The 15,268-nt window shown below is 39.6% G+C and overlaps 1 protein-coding gene across 1 annotated transcript in view; it reads left to right on the forward strand.

Moving 5' to 3' along the window:
• The window catches only part of LOC140249911 (uncharacterized), a 54,289-nt gene extending 49,814 nt beyond the window's left edge, over nucleotides 1-4,475 (forward strand). The window contains exons 2-3 of the mRNA XM_072332187.1: nucleotides 224-2,828; nucleotides 3,698-4,475. Coding sequence (XP_072188288.1) covers nucleotides 224-2,379 — 2,156 coding nt within the window. The 3' untranslated portion in view covers nucleotides 2,380-2,828; nucleotides 3,698-4,475. The remainder of the gene's footprint in view (nucleotides 1-223; nucleotides 2,829-3,697) is intronic.
• The last annotated feature ends 10,793 nt before the right edge of the window (nucleotides 4,476-15,268 follow it).

Genomic DNA, 15,268 nt, shown 5'->3' on the forward strand with positions numbered 1-15,268 from the left:
GATCTCATCTGTTGTATTAGGCATCAGCGAGATCTCGTGCTGTAACGCGATAGGTCTTCCCATGCTCAGTAATGCATATGTATTAGATGAAATAGGAGCCCTATATAAGGGACTCACGAGGTTAATTAAACGCCATTTTACCACCCACCACATTGGTGTAAGCAGTGCGTAACTTGGCCACGGGGCCGTCGGAAGCACATTACAAAGGACGTGATTCCTTAAGGTTACTTGATTAAGGTAACATTTGGTGCCCTCTCTGAGGCACGTCCTGGGGGTAGTGTGCGACGGCTAACTGCGTGGCGGACGCAAGTCCTACGGTTAGATCCCGTAGAAGCGCCTCGGTGGGCGGAAATTGAAGCAGCTGCTACCTGCGGTTCGGTCGTAAGAAAACGAGGACCGTGGAAGACTGCGGGACTACAGGTCTCGAGTATATACAAAGGGTGCAAGGACGTACGGTGTCGCGCACCAGAAAAAACAATGGATTCCGTCATTAAGGTAGTATCACGAGTTTGTAAAACTCACTGCGTTAGAAATGTTCCTTCTAAGAAGGATATAGCTGCCGTCATCTCCTGTTTGGAGGTGGCGCAGATTTTACCCTCCCCTAGTAATCTGCTCGATTCGGAGCGGTGGGATTCTTTCACCGCTGCCATGCTCCATAGAGCAATGCACGAGTATAAAGCGGAGGAGTTAAAAACCTGGGGTTTGGTCCTGGGTGCTCTTAAAGCCGCTAAGGAGGAGAAACAAGTCCAGGCCATCGCGACTGGGGTTTTTGGTCTGGATACTGGGACGTCCGGGGTCCCGGGGGGTGCGGAGGAATCGCTTTCTGGCGGCGACTCTGCACCCAAAATGGCGCCGGCCACGCCGGCCGTTTTCACAATGGCCATGGCCGCGCCCGAAACAACTCCGGAAGAGAAGGCGGAAGTTGTGTCATCTGGGGAGGCGCCACCATATTATCCCCGCCTATACCCCTCTTTGCAAAGCTTTTATTCGCCTGAGGGGGATGGAATTTGTCCGAGGGAGGGAGAGTCGTGTGGGGAGGCGCGCCGTGGAGGCGTTGAGCCACCCCCAGACCCACCTCCGGAGGAGGGATCTCGTCCCGAGAAGGGTGAGAAAAAAGCGGAGGAAAGAAAATTGCCTATCCCCACCCCGTTTGTCTTATCTCCCGAGGAGGGGGAGGAGAGAGGGGTGGAGAGAAAGGAATTGCCTGCCCCCACCCTGCCGGTCCCGTTTCCCCAGAAGGGGGAGGAGAGAGGGACGGAAAGAAAGGAAATGCCTACCCCTGCCCTGTCGGTCCCGCCTCCCCAGAAGGGGGAGGAAAAAGAGGAGGAACGAAAGGTTCCGCCTACCCCCACCCAATTGGTCGCGTCTCCCCGGAGGAGGGAGGAGCGAGAGGATTCTCGCAAGCCCACCGATTGGTCGGATATCCGTGAATCAATGAGAGGGTTGGGGCTTAAGGAACGGGACTGGGCGGTGTTTCCGATAGTCGTCCAGAAGAAAGGACCAGTTTGGGTGCCTTTGGAAGCGAAAGCAGTGACTCGGTTTATAGAGGCAATTGAGAAAAAGGGCTTGAGGTCCCCGATGACTATGAGTACCTTTGAGGCTCTTATGGCCCCGGGTCCCCTACTGCCATATGATATTGAAAGCCTTATGAGAGTTGTCCTTGAACCAGTACAGTTTACTGTGTGGAAGGAGGAGTGGACGGTACAACTTAAGGCTGTTGTAGCACAGACTGCTTGTGATCCGAACCACCCAGCGAATGGGAAGGAGGGAGATCCGAAAACTAGTTTAATGAGGCTTTTAGGAACGGATGCAGATCTGGCTGGATCTGCAGAGAAGCAGCTTAGGCTCCTCCGTCCGGGAGAATTACTTGCCTCCACGGGGGCGGCTTCTACTGCTTTTAGAAACTTTGTAAGAAAAGCAGAACCTGTTTCCCCGTGGTCAGAGATAAAGCAGGGTCCCTCAGAAACATTCTCTGAATTTGCCAATCGATTGATACAGGCAGTAGAAGGATCAGAACTACCTAAGGAAGCATTATCTTCCGTTATAAAAGATTGTCTTAAGCAAAAGTCTCATCAGAATATTAGAGATATCATTCGGGCGGCTCCTGATGATCTGGAGACTCCGGGTGAAATTATTAAGTATGTGCTGGACAAACAACAAGCAACACCATTGCCCAGTGATGGCCTGACAAAGGCATGGCTTTCGGTTATGACCGCACAAAATAATCAATCTAAGAACCCCTGCTTTAAATGTGGCCAGATAGGTCATTACAAGAACCAGTGTACAGCTCCAGAGAGACGGTATAAGGTTAGAGAAAAATGCCAAGCCTGCGGGAAGCTGGGTCATGATGGGAACCCGCCAGCCGCAACCGCGAAGTGACTCTTCAGGAAAGAAGAAAGGAACAGATAAAGAACCACTGCTTGTACCTACGAGAAGGACATTTGTTGTATCGCTTGTTGTGTGTTTTTATGTATTTGTGTTTGTTACAGGGGGAGAGGGTGCTCATCTCATGTCACAACCAGAAAATATTTGGGTCACATGGTCTAATCGAACTGGGCAGAAAGATTTCTGCCTGAGTTTACAGTCAGCCTCATCACCGTTTAGTACATGCCTTATTGGTGTACCCAGGTGGGACCCAGAGGAGTTTAACGGATATGTGCGAAAGAACAAATGCGAGAAAGATGCAGTGAGCACAGTTTTCTTTATGAAGGCGTTTGAGTCTAACTTCACTCATTGGGCCAGAATGTCTGCATGCCTTATTAGATCTTTGAATACCTCCCTACCATGGGATCCACCAGAGTTGCAGCTGCTTGGATCCCAATCAGTCGGTAATGTAACATGGAATAAGAAAACTCAGAAGTGGGAACGTCCAGTTAGATGTCTATATTTTTCGGGTTTTAAGACACCGGGTCAATTGTCTAATCATAAGGTATGGCAGGGCCTGCTTGGGAATAGGACACCATTACAGAGAAGAATTGGATCCGAAACTTTCACTTTAGTTAACCCCATTCGATATGACACATATAGGTTGTCAGGGGCATATTGTGGTTTTTCTGCTGAAAGGGTGGAGGGATTCTCTCGTCCTTGTTCCGGGGATGGCTCCGAGAATGCATTTGCAGACCATTGCATAAAGGAGGGTGGGAATTGGCTCTCTTACAATCAGAAGCATGTGGTACGTCATCCTAACGGGTCCAACTATAATATCTCATGCTATTGGGGTCCTGACAATCTAGCATGCTCTGGTTGTTGTGCTCGGAAGGAACCTTTGACTGGGGAAGGATTATGGAGCAATGGTACAGCCAAAGCTCTTCCTAAGGGTATATTCTTGATATGTGGGGATAGAGCTTGGCAAGGGATACCAAAGAATCCAGTTGGGGGTCCGTGTTATTTGGGAAAATTGACACTGTTGGCTCCCAATCATTCTGCGGTGATTAATGTTATGAAAAGCATGGTTCGAGTGCAACGCCAGAAACGATCAATAAAAAATCTGGATCGGGATTGTGGGGATGAGGTTCAGTTGTGGGGTCCCACAGCCAGAATCTTTGCGTCAATCTTAGCCCCAGGAGTAGCTGCAGCCCAGGCGCTGAGAGAAATTGAGAGATTGGCTTGTTGGTCTGCGAAAGAAGCTAATGTCACCACAATGGTCTTGTCGGAACTCCTGATGGACATTAATAACATCAGACATGCTGTTCTCCAGAACAGAGCTGCGATAGACTTTCTGCTACTGGCCCAAGGGCACGGATGCAAGGACTTTGAAGGGATGTGCTGCTTCAATCTGAGCGACCACAGTGATTCAATTCATAAGAAGTTGGAGTGGATGCAAGAGCATACCAAGAAAATTGCAATTGATGATGCATTCGGCAGCTGGCTGGATGGACTATTTGGTAATATTGGCCCATGGCTTAAACAGTTTCTTAAAGTATTAATTATAGGGATTTTAGTTTTCTTAGCTTTAATGATTTGCCTACCTTGTGTGTTTCAATGTATCCAGGGTTGTTTACAGCGTATGATAGAAAGAATATTTAATGACAAAATGGAGTGCCAACGGATATATGATAAGCTTTAAGAAGAAGAAGGAACTGTATAAACCCAAGATGCCTTGGATATAATAATTAGAAAACCACTAATATTATTAGACATTGCACTACCTACCTCTGCATGAATTGTAGCTTGTCTACCTCACTTTTTAGATAACTTATATATTTTAGATTTATATGGAGACTAACATTTTTATATATTAGGTTTAGGACTAGCGTTCGCGTTGTAACGGGACATGACTTTATTGAGCATGGGGAGGGGGAAATGTTGTATTAGGCATCAGCGAGATCTCGTGCTGTAACGCGATAGGTCTTCCCATGCTCAGTAATGCATATGTATTAGATGAAATAGGAGCCCTATATAAGGGACTCACGAGGTTAATTAAACGCCATTTTACCACCCACCACATTGGTGTAAGCAGTGCGTAACTTGGCCACGGGGCCGTCGGAAGCACATTACAAAGGACGTGATTCCTTAAGGTTACTTGATTAAGGTAACACTCATCCAGCCTGGCCTTGAATGCCCAGAGATGGGGCATCCACAACCTTTCTGAGCAGCCTGTTCCTACTCCTCACCACTATCTGACTAAAACATTTCTTCTTGACATCTAAACTGAAATTACTGTCTTTTAGTTTAAAGACATAACCCCTTGTCCTACCACTGTCAGACTGTGTTAGAAGTTGATCCCCTTCTGGCTTATAAGCTTCTTTGAGGTACAGGATAGCTACAGTGAGGTCTTTCCAGAGCCTTCTTGTTACTTCACTCAAGAAATAGTGCAGTTAATACAAAGAGGTCCTGTTTGATCAACCTAGTGGCCTTCTACAATGATGTGGCCTTCTACTGTGACTATTTCATTTGACAAGGTAAGGGCCACTGACGTGTTTTCTGGACTTCAGTAATGCCATCGAGACTATGACCAACAACACCTTTCTCTTCTCTAAATTGGGAAGACATGAATTTGATGAGTAGGCTGTTTGATGGATGAGGAACTGGTTGTAAGATCCTACCCAGGGTATAGTGGTCAATAGAATAGAATGAATCATAGAATCATAGAATCGTTGGAAGGGACCTCAAAGATCATCAGGATCCAACTCCCCTGCTGCAGGCAGGGCCACCAACCTCCATATCTAATACTAGACCAAGCTGCCCGGGGACCCATCCAACCGGGCTTTGAACACCTCTAGAAATGGGGCACCCATCTCTTTGGTCAGGCTGTTCCAGCACCTCACCACTCCCTCTGTAAAGAACTTCTCTAAGATATCCAGCCTAAATCTTCTCTCCTTCAACTTTAAACCATTTCCCCTTGTCTTGTCACTATTTACCCTTCTAAAGAGTTGATTGTAGGCTCCCTTCAAGTACTGGAAAGCTGTAATGAGGTCCCCCCCACAGCCTTTTCTTCTCCTGGCTGAAAAAGCCCAGCTTCCTCAGTTTGTATTTGTAGGGAGAGTGCTCAAGCCCTCTGATCACTTCTGTGGCCTCACTCTGTCAGCTCCCTGTCTTTTTTGTATTGGGGGCTCCAAACCTGGACACAGTATAGTATACAGTCTGTATGTATGTCTGGGATTCCCCTAGCCCAAGCACAAAACCTTGCACTTTGCTGTGTTGAACCTCATTAAATTCACCTGGGCCCACCTCTCGAGTCTGTTGAGGTTGTTCTGAATGGCTTCCATTCTTTTCACTTTATTTTTACACATTTCTTCATATGAAAGATTAAACTTGGAGAGTTTTTATGAGAAGTACATGTCAGAAGTTACAGACTCTGATTTGAAAGGAACTGAATATTCAGATACTTGGGAGTTGTACTGATGTAGGGGTGTATACTGAGCATAGGGAATGGGTTTTCTGGAGAGATCGTAGATGCCCCATCCATGGATGCATTCAAGGCCAGGCTGGATGCGTCTCTGGGAAGTCTGATCTAGTAGTTTGCAGCCCTGCCAATGGCAGGGGGTTAAACTGAATGATCTTTGAGGTCCTTTTCAACCCAGGACGTTTTATGATTCTATTTAAGGCAGAATTCAAAAAGACTTAAACAAGGAAAGAACTGATATACTGCCAGTGCTTTGGGATAACATGATTTTTTTTAACAAATGCTGTCTTTGTTCCTTTCTGTAGAGCCAGTAGATGTCGAGTTGATTTTAAATGAAAGAAAAAGGTACAAGAAAATGGTATTTTAGTTTTTCTACAGTCATTTTATGTAGTGGATAGGAAAGACAAAGGGATTTCTATTTATTTATTTATTTATTTATTTATTTTTAAGAAATGAATATTTTGGCAGCTGTTAAAGTGCAACTTTAACTTGCATATTCTATAATGAAATAAATGTGTTGTCTATCCAAGTGTATTTTTGAGTAGGATTTTGTTTGTTTTGTTTTCTTTGTTTGTTTCTTTGTTTTTGTAAATAGAGCAGATAACCTGAAAATGCATAGAAATATTATCAAGACTTGGAGATAGTTGAAAGGACCATAGTACTGGAGTTTAGTAAAGATGGAACTGAAACTTGTTTGCAGCCTGATGACAAAATATTTAAATCATAGAATTAGAGGACAGTCAGTGCAGTCATTACAAGTGCCTTGGTCACCTAGGCTCATGTTCCCTTGAAGTGTTCCATTGCATATTCTTTCATGAAATTTTGTCTTGGAATGTCATATTTATTCTAATTGAGATTGCAACAACAGACTGAGGAAAAAAATAAAGGCTTTCTGATCCCTGTAAGATCACAAAAGCTGATGATGATTTTTTCAGGAAGCAAAACAAAACAAAACAAACACATTCTTAACATTAGTAAGCAGTGGTAACTGTGAGGAATTATGAGAAGGGCTGAATAATTTCAACTCTGTAAAGACCTGAAGAATAATGGAAAAAAGTGTAATATAGATCTATAACTGTCATTGGAAGACGCTACTAGCAAAGATTTTTAGTCCTTTTGTTTTTAAATGAAATACATATGCATTATGAACAAATTGTAGTTTTTCACTAAAAAATAAAATAAAATAAAATAAAATAAAATAAAATAAAATAAAATAAAATAAAATAAAATAAAATAAAATAAAATAAATTTTATGTTAAGGTGGCATGGTAGTTTTCATTAGGGCATAGTTTTTGCTGCAAGAATTGCTATGCAATATCATAATTGTCAACTGATGGCTGACAAACTTTTGATAACAGCAACACCCACTGACTTCATGTAAGGGAAATTTCTCTATGAAATCTTTTTTTTCCTGGCATAGCAAGATAAATAGCTTTCCTGTGAAACGATGCCAAATCTATTTAACTGAAATACAATTTTGTGAAGTTACAATAGCAAGCAGAGGGTGATCTCATCCCATTTTATCTGTTTCATGCATCACACTGCAAATCAGAAAGAGAAAATATAAGAAAAATATACATATCTTAAACAGGGCACATGGGTATACCAATAAATGTGAGGATATTGGTCAGGAAATAAGATCTATTTAAAATGACCTAAAAACTAACGAAATACTTTTTTGAGCACTTCAAGATTTAATTCATGTTGGAAAGACTTTACAAGCAATCTGAAAGCATGTATTAAGTTTCATAATACAAGCAATGCTGATCTCTTTCTCTTGGGATCATGCTTGATGATTCCCAGGCCTCTCTGCCTGGGCTAAAGGGATATGATATAATTAAAGAAAATAATAATCAAGATTCATGTTGTTTGCATTTCAGGTTCCCACCCATGCTTTTTATTCATGTTAATTAAAATCAATTGAACTAACAAATGGAGGAAAAGAACACTTTTATCCCCTTAAGATCTTACAACATTCCTTCACATTGGGATAAAATCATTATAGTAACAAATATTTTAATTAAGAAATATTGGGATTAAAAGTTTGATTGTCTCTTCATTATTTTGTGAAGACGCGTTTATATTTATATATATATACCTTCATAACAATACACACTTTTGCATAGGCTCAATGAATTTGTGTATTGATTGACAAAAACATAATTACATTTTGACAGCTATTTATAATATATAAACAACAAAAGTGATTAAATGTCACTTATATTTTTACATTCATTTAAACTTTGTTTGATAAAAGGGTTTCATTATTCAGTTTTTCTAGATGAATTTAATTATTATTTTTTTTAATGACAGAGGTAACAGAGTTGGAAGCAAGTGAAAAGCCTGAAAATATGAATACATTGCAATGTAATATTTTCTATCCTCCATGCTCTTCTAGGACTTCTGATATGAAAGAAATTAAGTGCAAAAATTCATTAATGTCAAGCAAACTGTGCTTGTAACAAGACAGTGATCAATGCCAAAATTTTCCAGAAGTGCCTTATGAATGGACATTTTCTCTGTTAAAGCCCTCCTACTCTGGCTTTCTTCATGTTCAATGAAGATCCCCCTTTTGTAGGGGATTTCATTTAAGCCTAGTCCTCCTTTTGTCAGAACCTTGAATTTGAGAAGTATTATGTAAATGAAATTTGGTAAGAATTTTTTTAATTGCCCATCTCCAAGTATGTTTAAATTTAGATAATAAATTTTCATTAGTTTGAGTTTTATACATTTCAATACACAAATTGTTATGATTTTCACTTTTTAGTGGCCTGAGTATCAGAATTCTTGAATACAATTTCCTCAACTTAGTAAATAATAGGGTGTTAAGTTATAAAGTTTTATTTTCAGCCTAAGGATTTGCATGAAAATAGATATAAATTGTTAAGAACATAAGGTTGCTGATTGCTCACAACTATATATGTGTGTGTGTGTGTAATAAGCATAATGTAATGATGTAGAATAAGGGGTGGAATGTCATGGTTTTGCAATGTTGTAATTTTGCTATCAGTATTCCACATCATAACATCATGTTAAGCATAGATAATTTTGACGAATCGGCTGCTCACAGAAAGAAGACTACATGTCCCAGGGAGCACCACGGTCAGTCATATGACCAGGACTATATAATCTCACTTCAGTGCTGGACTCGCTCTCTTGGATCCTGCCAGCCAGGGGGAGAGCCGTGTGGGAGCGTTCCAGCTGTTTCGCCTAAAGTTACAGTAGGCCTCTCGGTTTCGGAACTCACTCTCTCTTATTTTACTCGATTCGTTAGCTTTAATTCCAATTATATTGTATTATATTGTGTTATTCTGTATTCCGATATAGTATTTAGTAAATAAGTGTGCCTCCTTAGATCGCTGCCGCTGTATTTATTTCCTTTTCCCTGTTTTTCTTTTCCTTCTGGGCCAGCGGCCTGCGGGCCGACTGCCCCCCTGTCATGGGTGCAGGTAGGTTTTAGGCTAACCCACGACAATTAAGATAAAAAGTACTTTGGAATTCAAAGAAATGAAGCCTAATCTTTAACTTAGAGAATGAAAACTTTATGATTTAGATTTTCTTTCTTTTTCTTCATTCTTTTCTTTTTCAGACTTGTTGTGCCTTTTCTTAGCATGCCATTGAAATATGGAAAATCAAGAGGAACATTCTATATGTAGATTATGTATATATCGCTTAGTAATATCATCATGATTTTTGTTTTCCTGATAATACATTGAGAAGGCTAGAAAAGGAAAGTCTTATGTAGTCTTATGACACATAGCATGTCTGTGAATAGAAACAGAAACTGATGTCAAGAACATTTGCATCTCTCATAAAACAACAAAAAGTGTTTGAGTTTTTTTTGCATAGAGAAATATATATAACAGAACTTGATTTCAGGGCAAAAGTCAAAATTCATCTAAATCAGTGGAAATCTTAGCACTGACTTCTGAGCTCAATTGAAACCATTATTATGTAGGTCTCTGAAAGTAGTGCCTCCTATTTATTTCTATGAAAACTGCAATAGATACAAAGACAGCAATAACATTATTAGAAAGACCAAATTCTCAGCTCCAAAACACTGTTTTCCAGCATAGTCAATACCATCAGTCATGCATTTTTGCCAGGAATGAAGAAAACCTTGCATGCCTTACTTACAAAAATCGCACCACCAGAGGCAACTCACTTTCACTGTCCCCACTGCTGAAATGCATGACCTCACAGTATGAACATCCACTATTTGGTTTCTATCAGTGTTCAGAAAGAACTAATGAAAGTCTGTGGGTACCTGTTTCCTGCATGGAGGAATTCAGTGACACAGATTTGCTTCATACACACTTCCATGCCAGATGCCATTTTGTCAGACTGTCCCTTTGCTGCCATCTGTCACACAGCAACAAAATGTGGTGGAATATTGTCAGGAAGGTTCAGCCTCTACTGCCATATCACCAACTTCTGTCTCCAACCCAAGCCATTCTATGATTCTATGATTCTATGAATCGTGTTTTTGATAAGTTTACTCATAAATACAAAAAACAGTTTGTTTTCTTCTTACAAAATGACATGAAAAGCAATTTTCTGTAGAAACATTTCTAACAGGTTCGTCATATGGATTATCAACAATTTCATGTGCACAGTAATAACATGTAGTATTGACTGGGCAAAATGAATTAAAAAATGAAATCTCCAAAATTAATTTTATATTTGCACACACAGAAATAAAGTGTGTTGCATCAAAGAAGATTTAAGTTATAAAAAAAACTGATATACTACATCCAGCCATGGTGAAAGTATCTTAATCTCATTAGTGTAGCTTTTCCATTGAGAATCCTTAGAGCTATTGTTTGCAGTGAATGACTGATCAACTGCCAACCTACTTGCTAGGGACAGTGTTCTTGTATGAAAAGGCCTGTAGGTGTGAACCCTCTACTAGGGTAGGATACTTCAGACATTTGACTGATGAGCATAGAGACACTTGGGAAAGTAGCACGAAATGAGAACCCTATTTAGAAGAAAAATTCTAGTTTGAAGGTATATGCCAGATGCTGGCAAAAAGAGTGATGATGCTTAGGTCTAACAGGAGTGGAAACACATTGAATCCAGGAGCTGCATCCACCTATGTGACAAGCAAATGAGGATTTTAAAGGATTAGAAAGTTAGTATCATTTGCCATTTTTTAATTCTCTTTTAAAAATGTCAACAGTTTACAGGCTGATCCTGCCTAGTTCCATGACTAATGGGGTGGAGGGATTTTGCAAAATCCACGCCTCCAGAAAAGGGAAACAGGGGACCCCAAAATGATTCAAAACAGTGTCAACGATCTGAGAAGAAACAAACTAATTTACTGAATATGGTATTGGAATGCAAGATAATGCACTATAATACAATAGAATTGAAGCCAATAAATCAAATATAATGAGAGAAAGACTGTCCAAACAGCTGAAGGCCTTACACTGATACTGAAGAAATGCACACAGTCAGGATGGGCAGCGGCGAGGAGAGCTGAAGGAGAGGAGCTCCGAGATGAAAAGCCCAATCAGGTGACCTTGCCAGGACTGACCACAAAGTCCCCCGGGGAATGTAGTTCTTCTCCTCCAGGCAAGTACCAGGAACTGGAGCATTAATACTTTAACTCCCAGTGCACTACATGATATGATGTGGAATACCGGTAACCAAAAATCATCAAACCGTGACAAAAAAATATATTAAAAAAATCCACCAAATTCCTAATTAAATATAACACCTGTTTCTGTAGTGGAATGATTTGGCAAAGATTCTTCTATGTCCTGGATAACAAGGTAGGAATCTGTGTAAACGTCTCTTCCGAGTTCTGTAGAATGTGGAGCCTGACTGTGATCCTGAGGCAGTCACTTGCCATCTCCCAGACTCAGAATGAGCCAAAGCTCTGTCTCAGTTGCCTTCAGAAAATGGAACAGCAGGGTTCAGCTTCTTCTAACAGAATTCTCTGTCATTCCCCAAAACTTTATTTCATTCACACTTCCCAAAGGGAAATACCTTTAGTCTGTTCAGGGTAGTGTCAAATACCAACCAGTCTGAATTAAAGCTATGCCTGTACCATACAGACATTAAAGGATGTTGGTGTTTTGGCCTCGCATCTGTCTGGTTAACATACCTTAGCCACATATGTGCCTGATATGGATGAATCCAGCAAAGATGGACGTAATGAAAACTGTTGTTTCCTAAAGAAGTGCAGTTTATATCTGTAACACATTGAGCATAGTTGCATTCTTCCAGCACATAGCCTCCCAAGCCTCACACTGCTCCTCCCATATTTTTTTTTAATTTTTTCTTCCATTTTTTCTTTCCTCTTTTTTTCTTTTTTAATGTATTTTATTTTATTTTACATTTTGGTGGGAGGGGTAGGAAAGGAAGATTTTTTGCATGTTTTTCTTGCTTTATCTAGCTTACTAGGGAAAATAACATAGATGAATGGAAGAGAGAAACTAGTCAGGTTATTAAGAGAGCAGCAGCCCTCTATCTCTGCTGCTCAAGCCTTTCAAGACAGGTTACAGTAATGCAATCTCATTTTCGCATTTAGACTCTCCTTCTTTCTCTCAGGCCTCATTTTTCCTCCATGAGGCATTTAATCTCTCATATCTTTTTTTTTTTCTCATTCATGACCTGGTATCCAATTACAGTGTCTATTCTTACTTCCTCGTGTCAGCTATATCTTTTCAGTATTTATCATTTTCAAATAATATCTTTTACTGCAGACTTTTTTCGTATTTTTAGTCTTAAAAAGCCAATTAAAATTCACAGGGGCTGATAAGTAACATTTTTCACTGGTTTTAGTGATTTTCATCACAGTCAGTTTTTATATGCAAATACAGTCTTCAGTTTGATATTTCTGAGTTAGGCAAAAAACATGGCCATTAGAAGCTTATGATTCCTACTGAAATTTGCCCCAGGTGAAATGTTTGATTCACTGTAGCTGAAGATCAGAATGATTAGAATATCTGCCTGAAATAGCTATTTTTAATACTTCATTTATCATCTTAAAATCTGCACACATCTGCTTTAAAGAGAACTGGCAATCCTGACACGGAGAACTGTTATGAGGAACTTTCTATTTTAAGTAAGCACTGATTGCCACCTTTGAGGTACATAAGCTTTCATGTACCAATAAGACATGTATTAATTTAATTTATGGGCAATGATTATTTTAATAAATACAATTTATGTTAAAGTTAGTATTCTGGGCTGAAAGTGTTCAGAGGGCAAAGTATATTAAATCCAGTTCAGTCTCTATCTATACACACAGCTGCATTTTAAAGAAATCGAAAATTCCGTTGCACAGAGAGACTTATTCTTAATTTGGAAATATGATGGTGGTCACAAAATTTTTCAAGCTACATTTCATGACTTTTCAACAGACAAAGGAAAGACAGGCCACTAATGTCACTGTCTGGACTTCAGGAAGGTCTTTGACACAGCTCCTCCATAACACCCTTCTCTCCAAACTGGAAAGATATGAATTTGATGGGTGGACCATTGGATGGATAAGGAACTGGTTACCAGATTGTACCCAGAGAGAGGTGGTAAGTGGCTCCAAGTCAGATAGCGACTAGTGCCAAGTGGTGTACCTCATGGTTCAGTACTGGGTCTGGTGTTCAGTATCTTAACCAACTTTATTTATTTATTTATTTATTTATTTATTTATTTTGCTTGATGTGATGTTAAAATTAAAATTAAATATTATTTAATTATAATAAAAATAATTTATTTTAAATTATCTTTTTAAAAATGATTTACATTACTGCAAAATGATTTTTTTGAAACTCCTAGGGGGAAATAAAAAAGTTCTATTCAGAAACTTGCCAATGGTTGGCTGACGATTATAACTATCTGCTCAGGGATTTAAACTATTACAAAGAGTACATTCATTCTATTTTGCTCAATTTAATATGTCAGAAAACTACTCAATTTGTGTATAAATTGCATTTAAAAAGTGTTCTTAATCTTTCCTGTTAATACAGTGCTATTCCCTGAACTGTAAATAAGAAAACAAACTTAGCTTTTTCCAGTAATTCTTGCAATGGTACAGAGAGATGACATTCAGAGAAGATTCTCTTACCCAGGTTTTAGTTGAAATTGATTTGTGACTGAGATAAGTTGAAGAAAAAGTCTAACTTTTCTTTTGAGCATCTGAATTACATCTCACGTACTAACAAGATTGCAATTCTGAGAGGAAATATGCCCAGGGAAACCACATTATAACATCCTTCATGGATGTCTCTTGCTAGCTGAGTACATTTCCACATGTTTAATTAAGACTTTCCAGATAAACACGTTAGGTCTCTTCTATGAGCATCTCAAATTTTTCAACATTTTCTATTAATTTTTCAATACTCAAAAACCTTTCATAGTAATTTTTAAAATATGCCCTTCTTTGCCACTCCAAGGTTTATATGGTATGTGTTAGAATTACTAATAAAATACTGTGCTTAAAATGAACATTATGTAAATCTAATCTTTAACAGCAATTTGAAAATAGCATAGTTTAACTTGAAATATTATTTCACTTAAGGAGAGGTAGTCTGAAAAAAGGTTATGGGGTGAAGGGTCTGGAGCACAAGTCTTATGGGGAGTGGCTCAGGGATCTGGGATTGCTCAGTCAGGAGAAGAGGAGACTCAGGGGAGACCTCTTCACACACTACAACTTCCTGAAGGGAGGCTGTGATGAGGAGGGACTTGGCCTCTCCTCCTAGGCAACAAATGGGACCCAAGTTGTACCAGAAGAGGTTTAGACTAGACATAAGAAAGAACTTTTTCTCTCAGAGAGTGGTCAGGCACTGGGATGGCTGCCCAGGGAGGTGGTGGAGTCCCCATCCCTGGTAGTGTTCAAGATGAGGATGAGGAACTACAAGATTCTGTTTATTGGTTTGCTGTAGCTATGGTAATGGGAGGACAGTTGGGCTAGATGATCTTGTAGGTCCTTTCCAAATTTGTGATTCTATGATTCTATATTAAAATTTGGAAAAAAACAAGCAATTTGTCTGAGTATCAGTTTAAGAGTTGAGTAGCTATGAGGACTCTGAACTTTAAAGAAATGCTGTCAATTTTCCATCATTTTTTAAAAAGCAATGAATGTTTTAATGATGAGCATCTTTCTAAGTGTAATACTGCAGGAACTGCAGTGTACAGCATATCATCAGATTTTAAGTGTAAGAGAACAGCTGAAAACTCCAGTAAGTCTGATATTATCTGTATACACTGAGTCTGCAGATCTTAAGAATAAAATATCTTTAATATCACTTTTATATTTTCCCCCCACAAACTGCCTTAATAGTTGCAGTTTCCCAACATGAGAAATGCTTAAAAAATGTTTAACATTAAAGATGGCGGTCAGAAACATCTTTCCTTAATACAAAAATGGTCCTAGAAAAGTTCATGTGTTGATATGAGGTGTTTGCCAAGTCAGGA

Source organism: Excalfactoria chinensis, chromosome 3 (assembly GCF_039878825.1).
Source record: "Excalfactoria chinensis isolate bCotChi1 chromosome 3, bCotChi1.hap2, whole genome shotgun sequence".
In the NCBI taxonomy this organism is placed as follows: Eukaryota; Metazoa; Chordata; class Aves; order Galliformes; family Phasianidae; genus Excalfactoria; species Excalfactoria chinensis.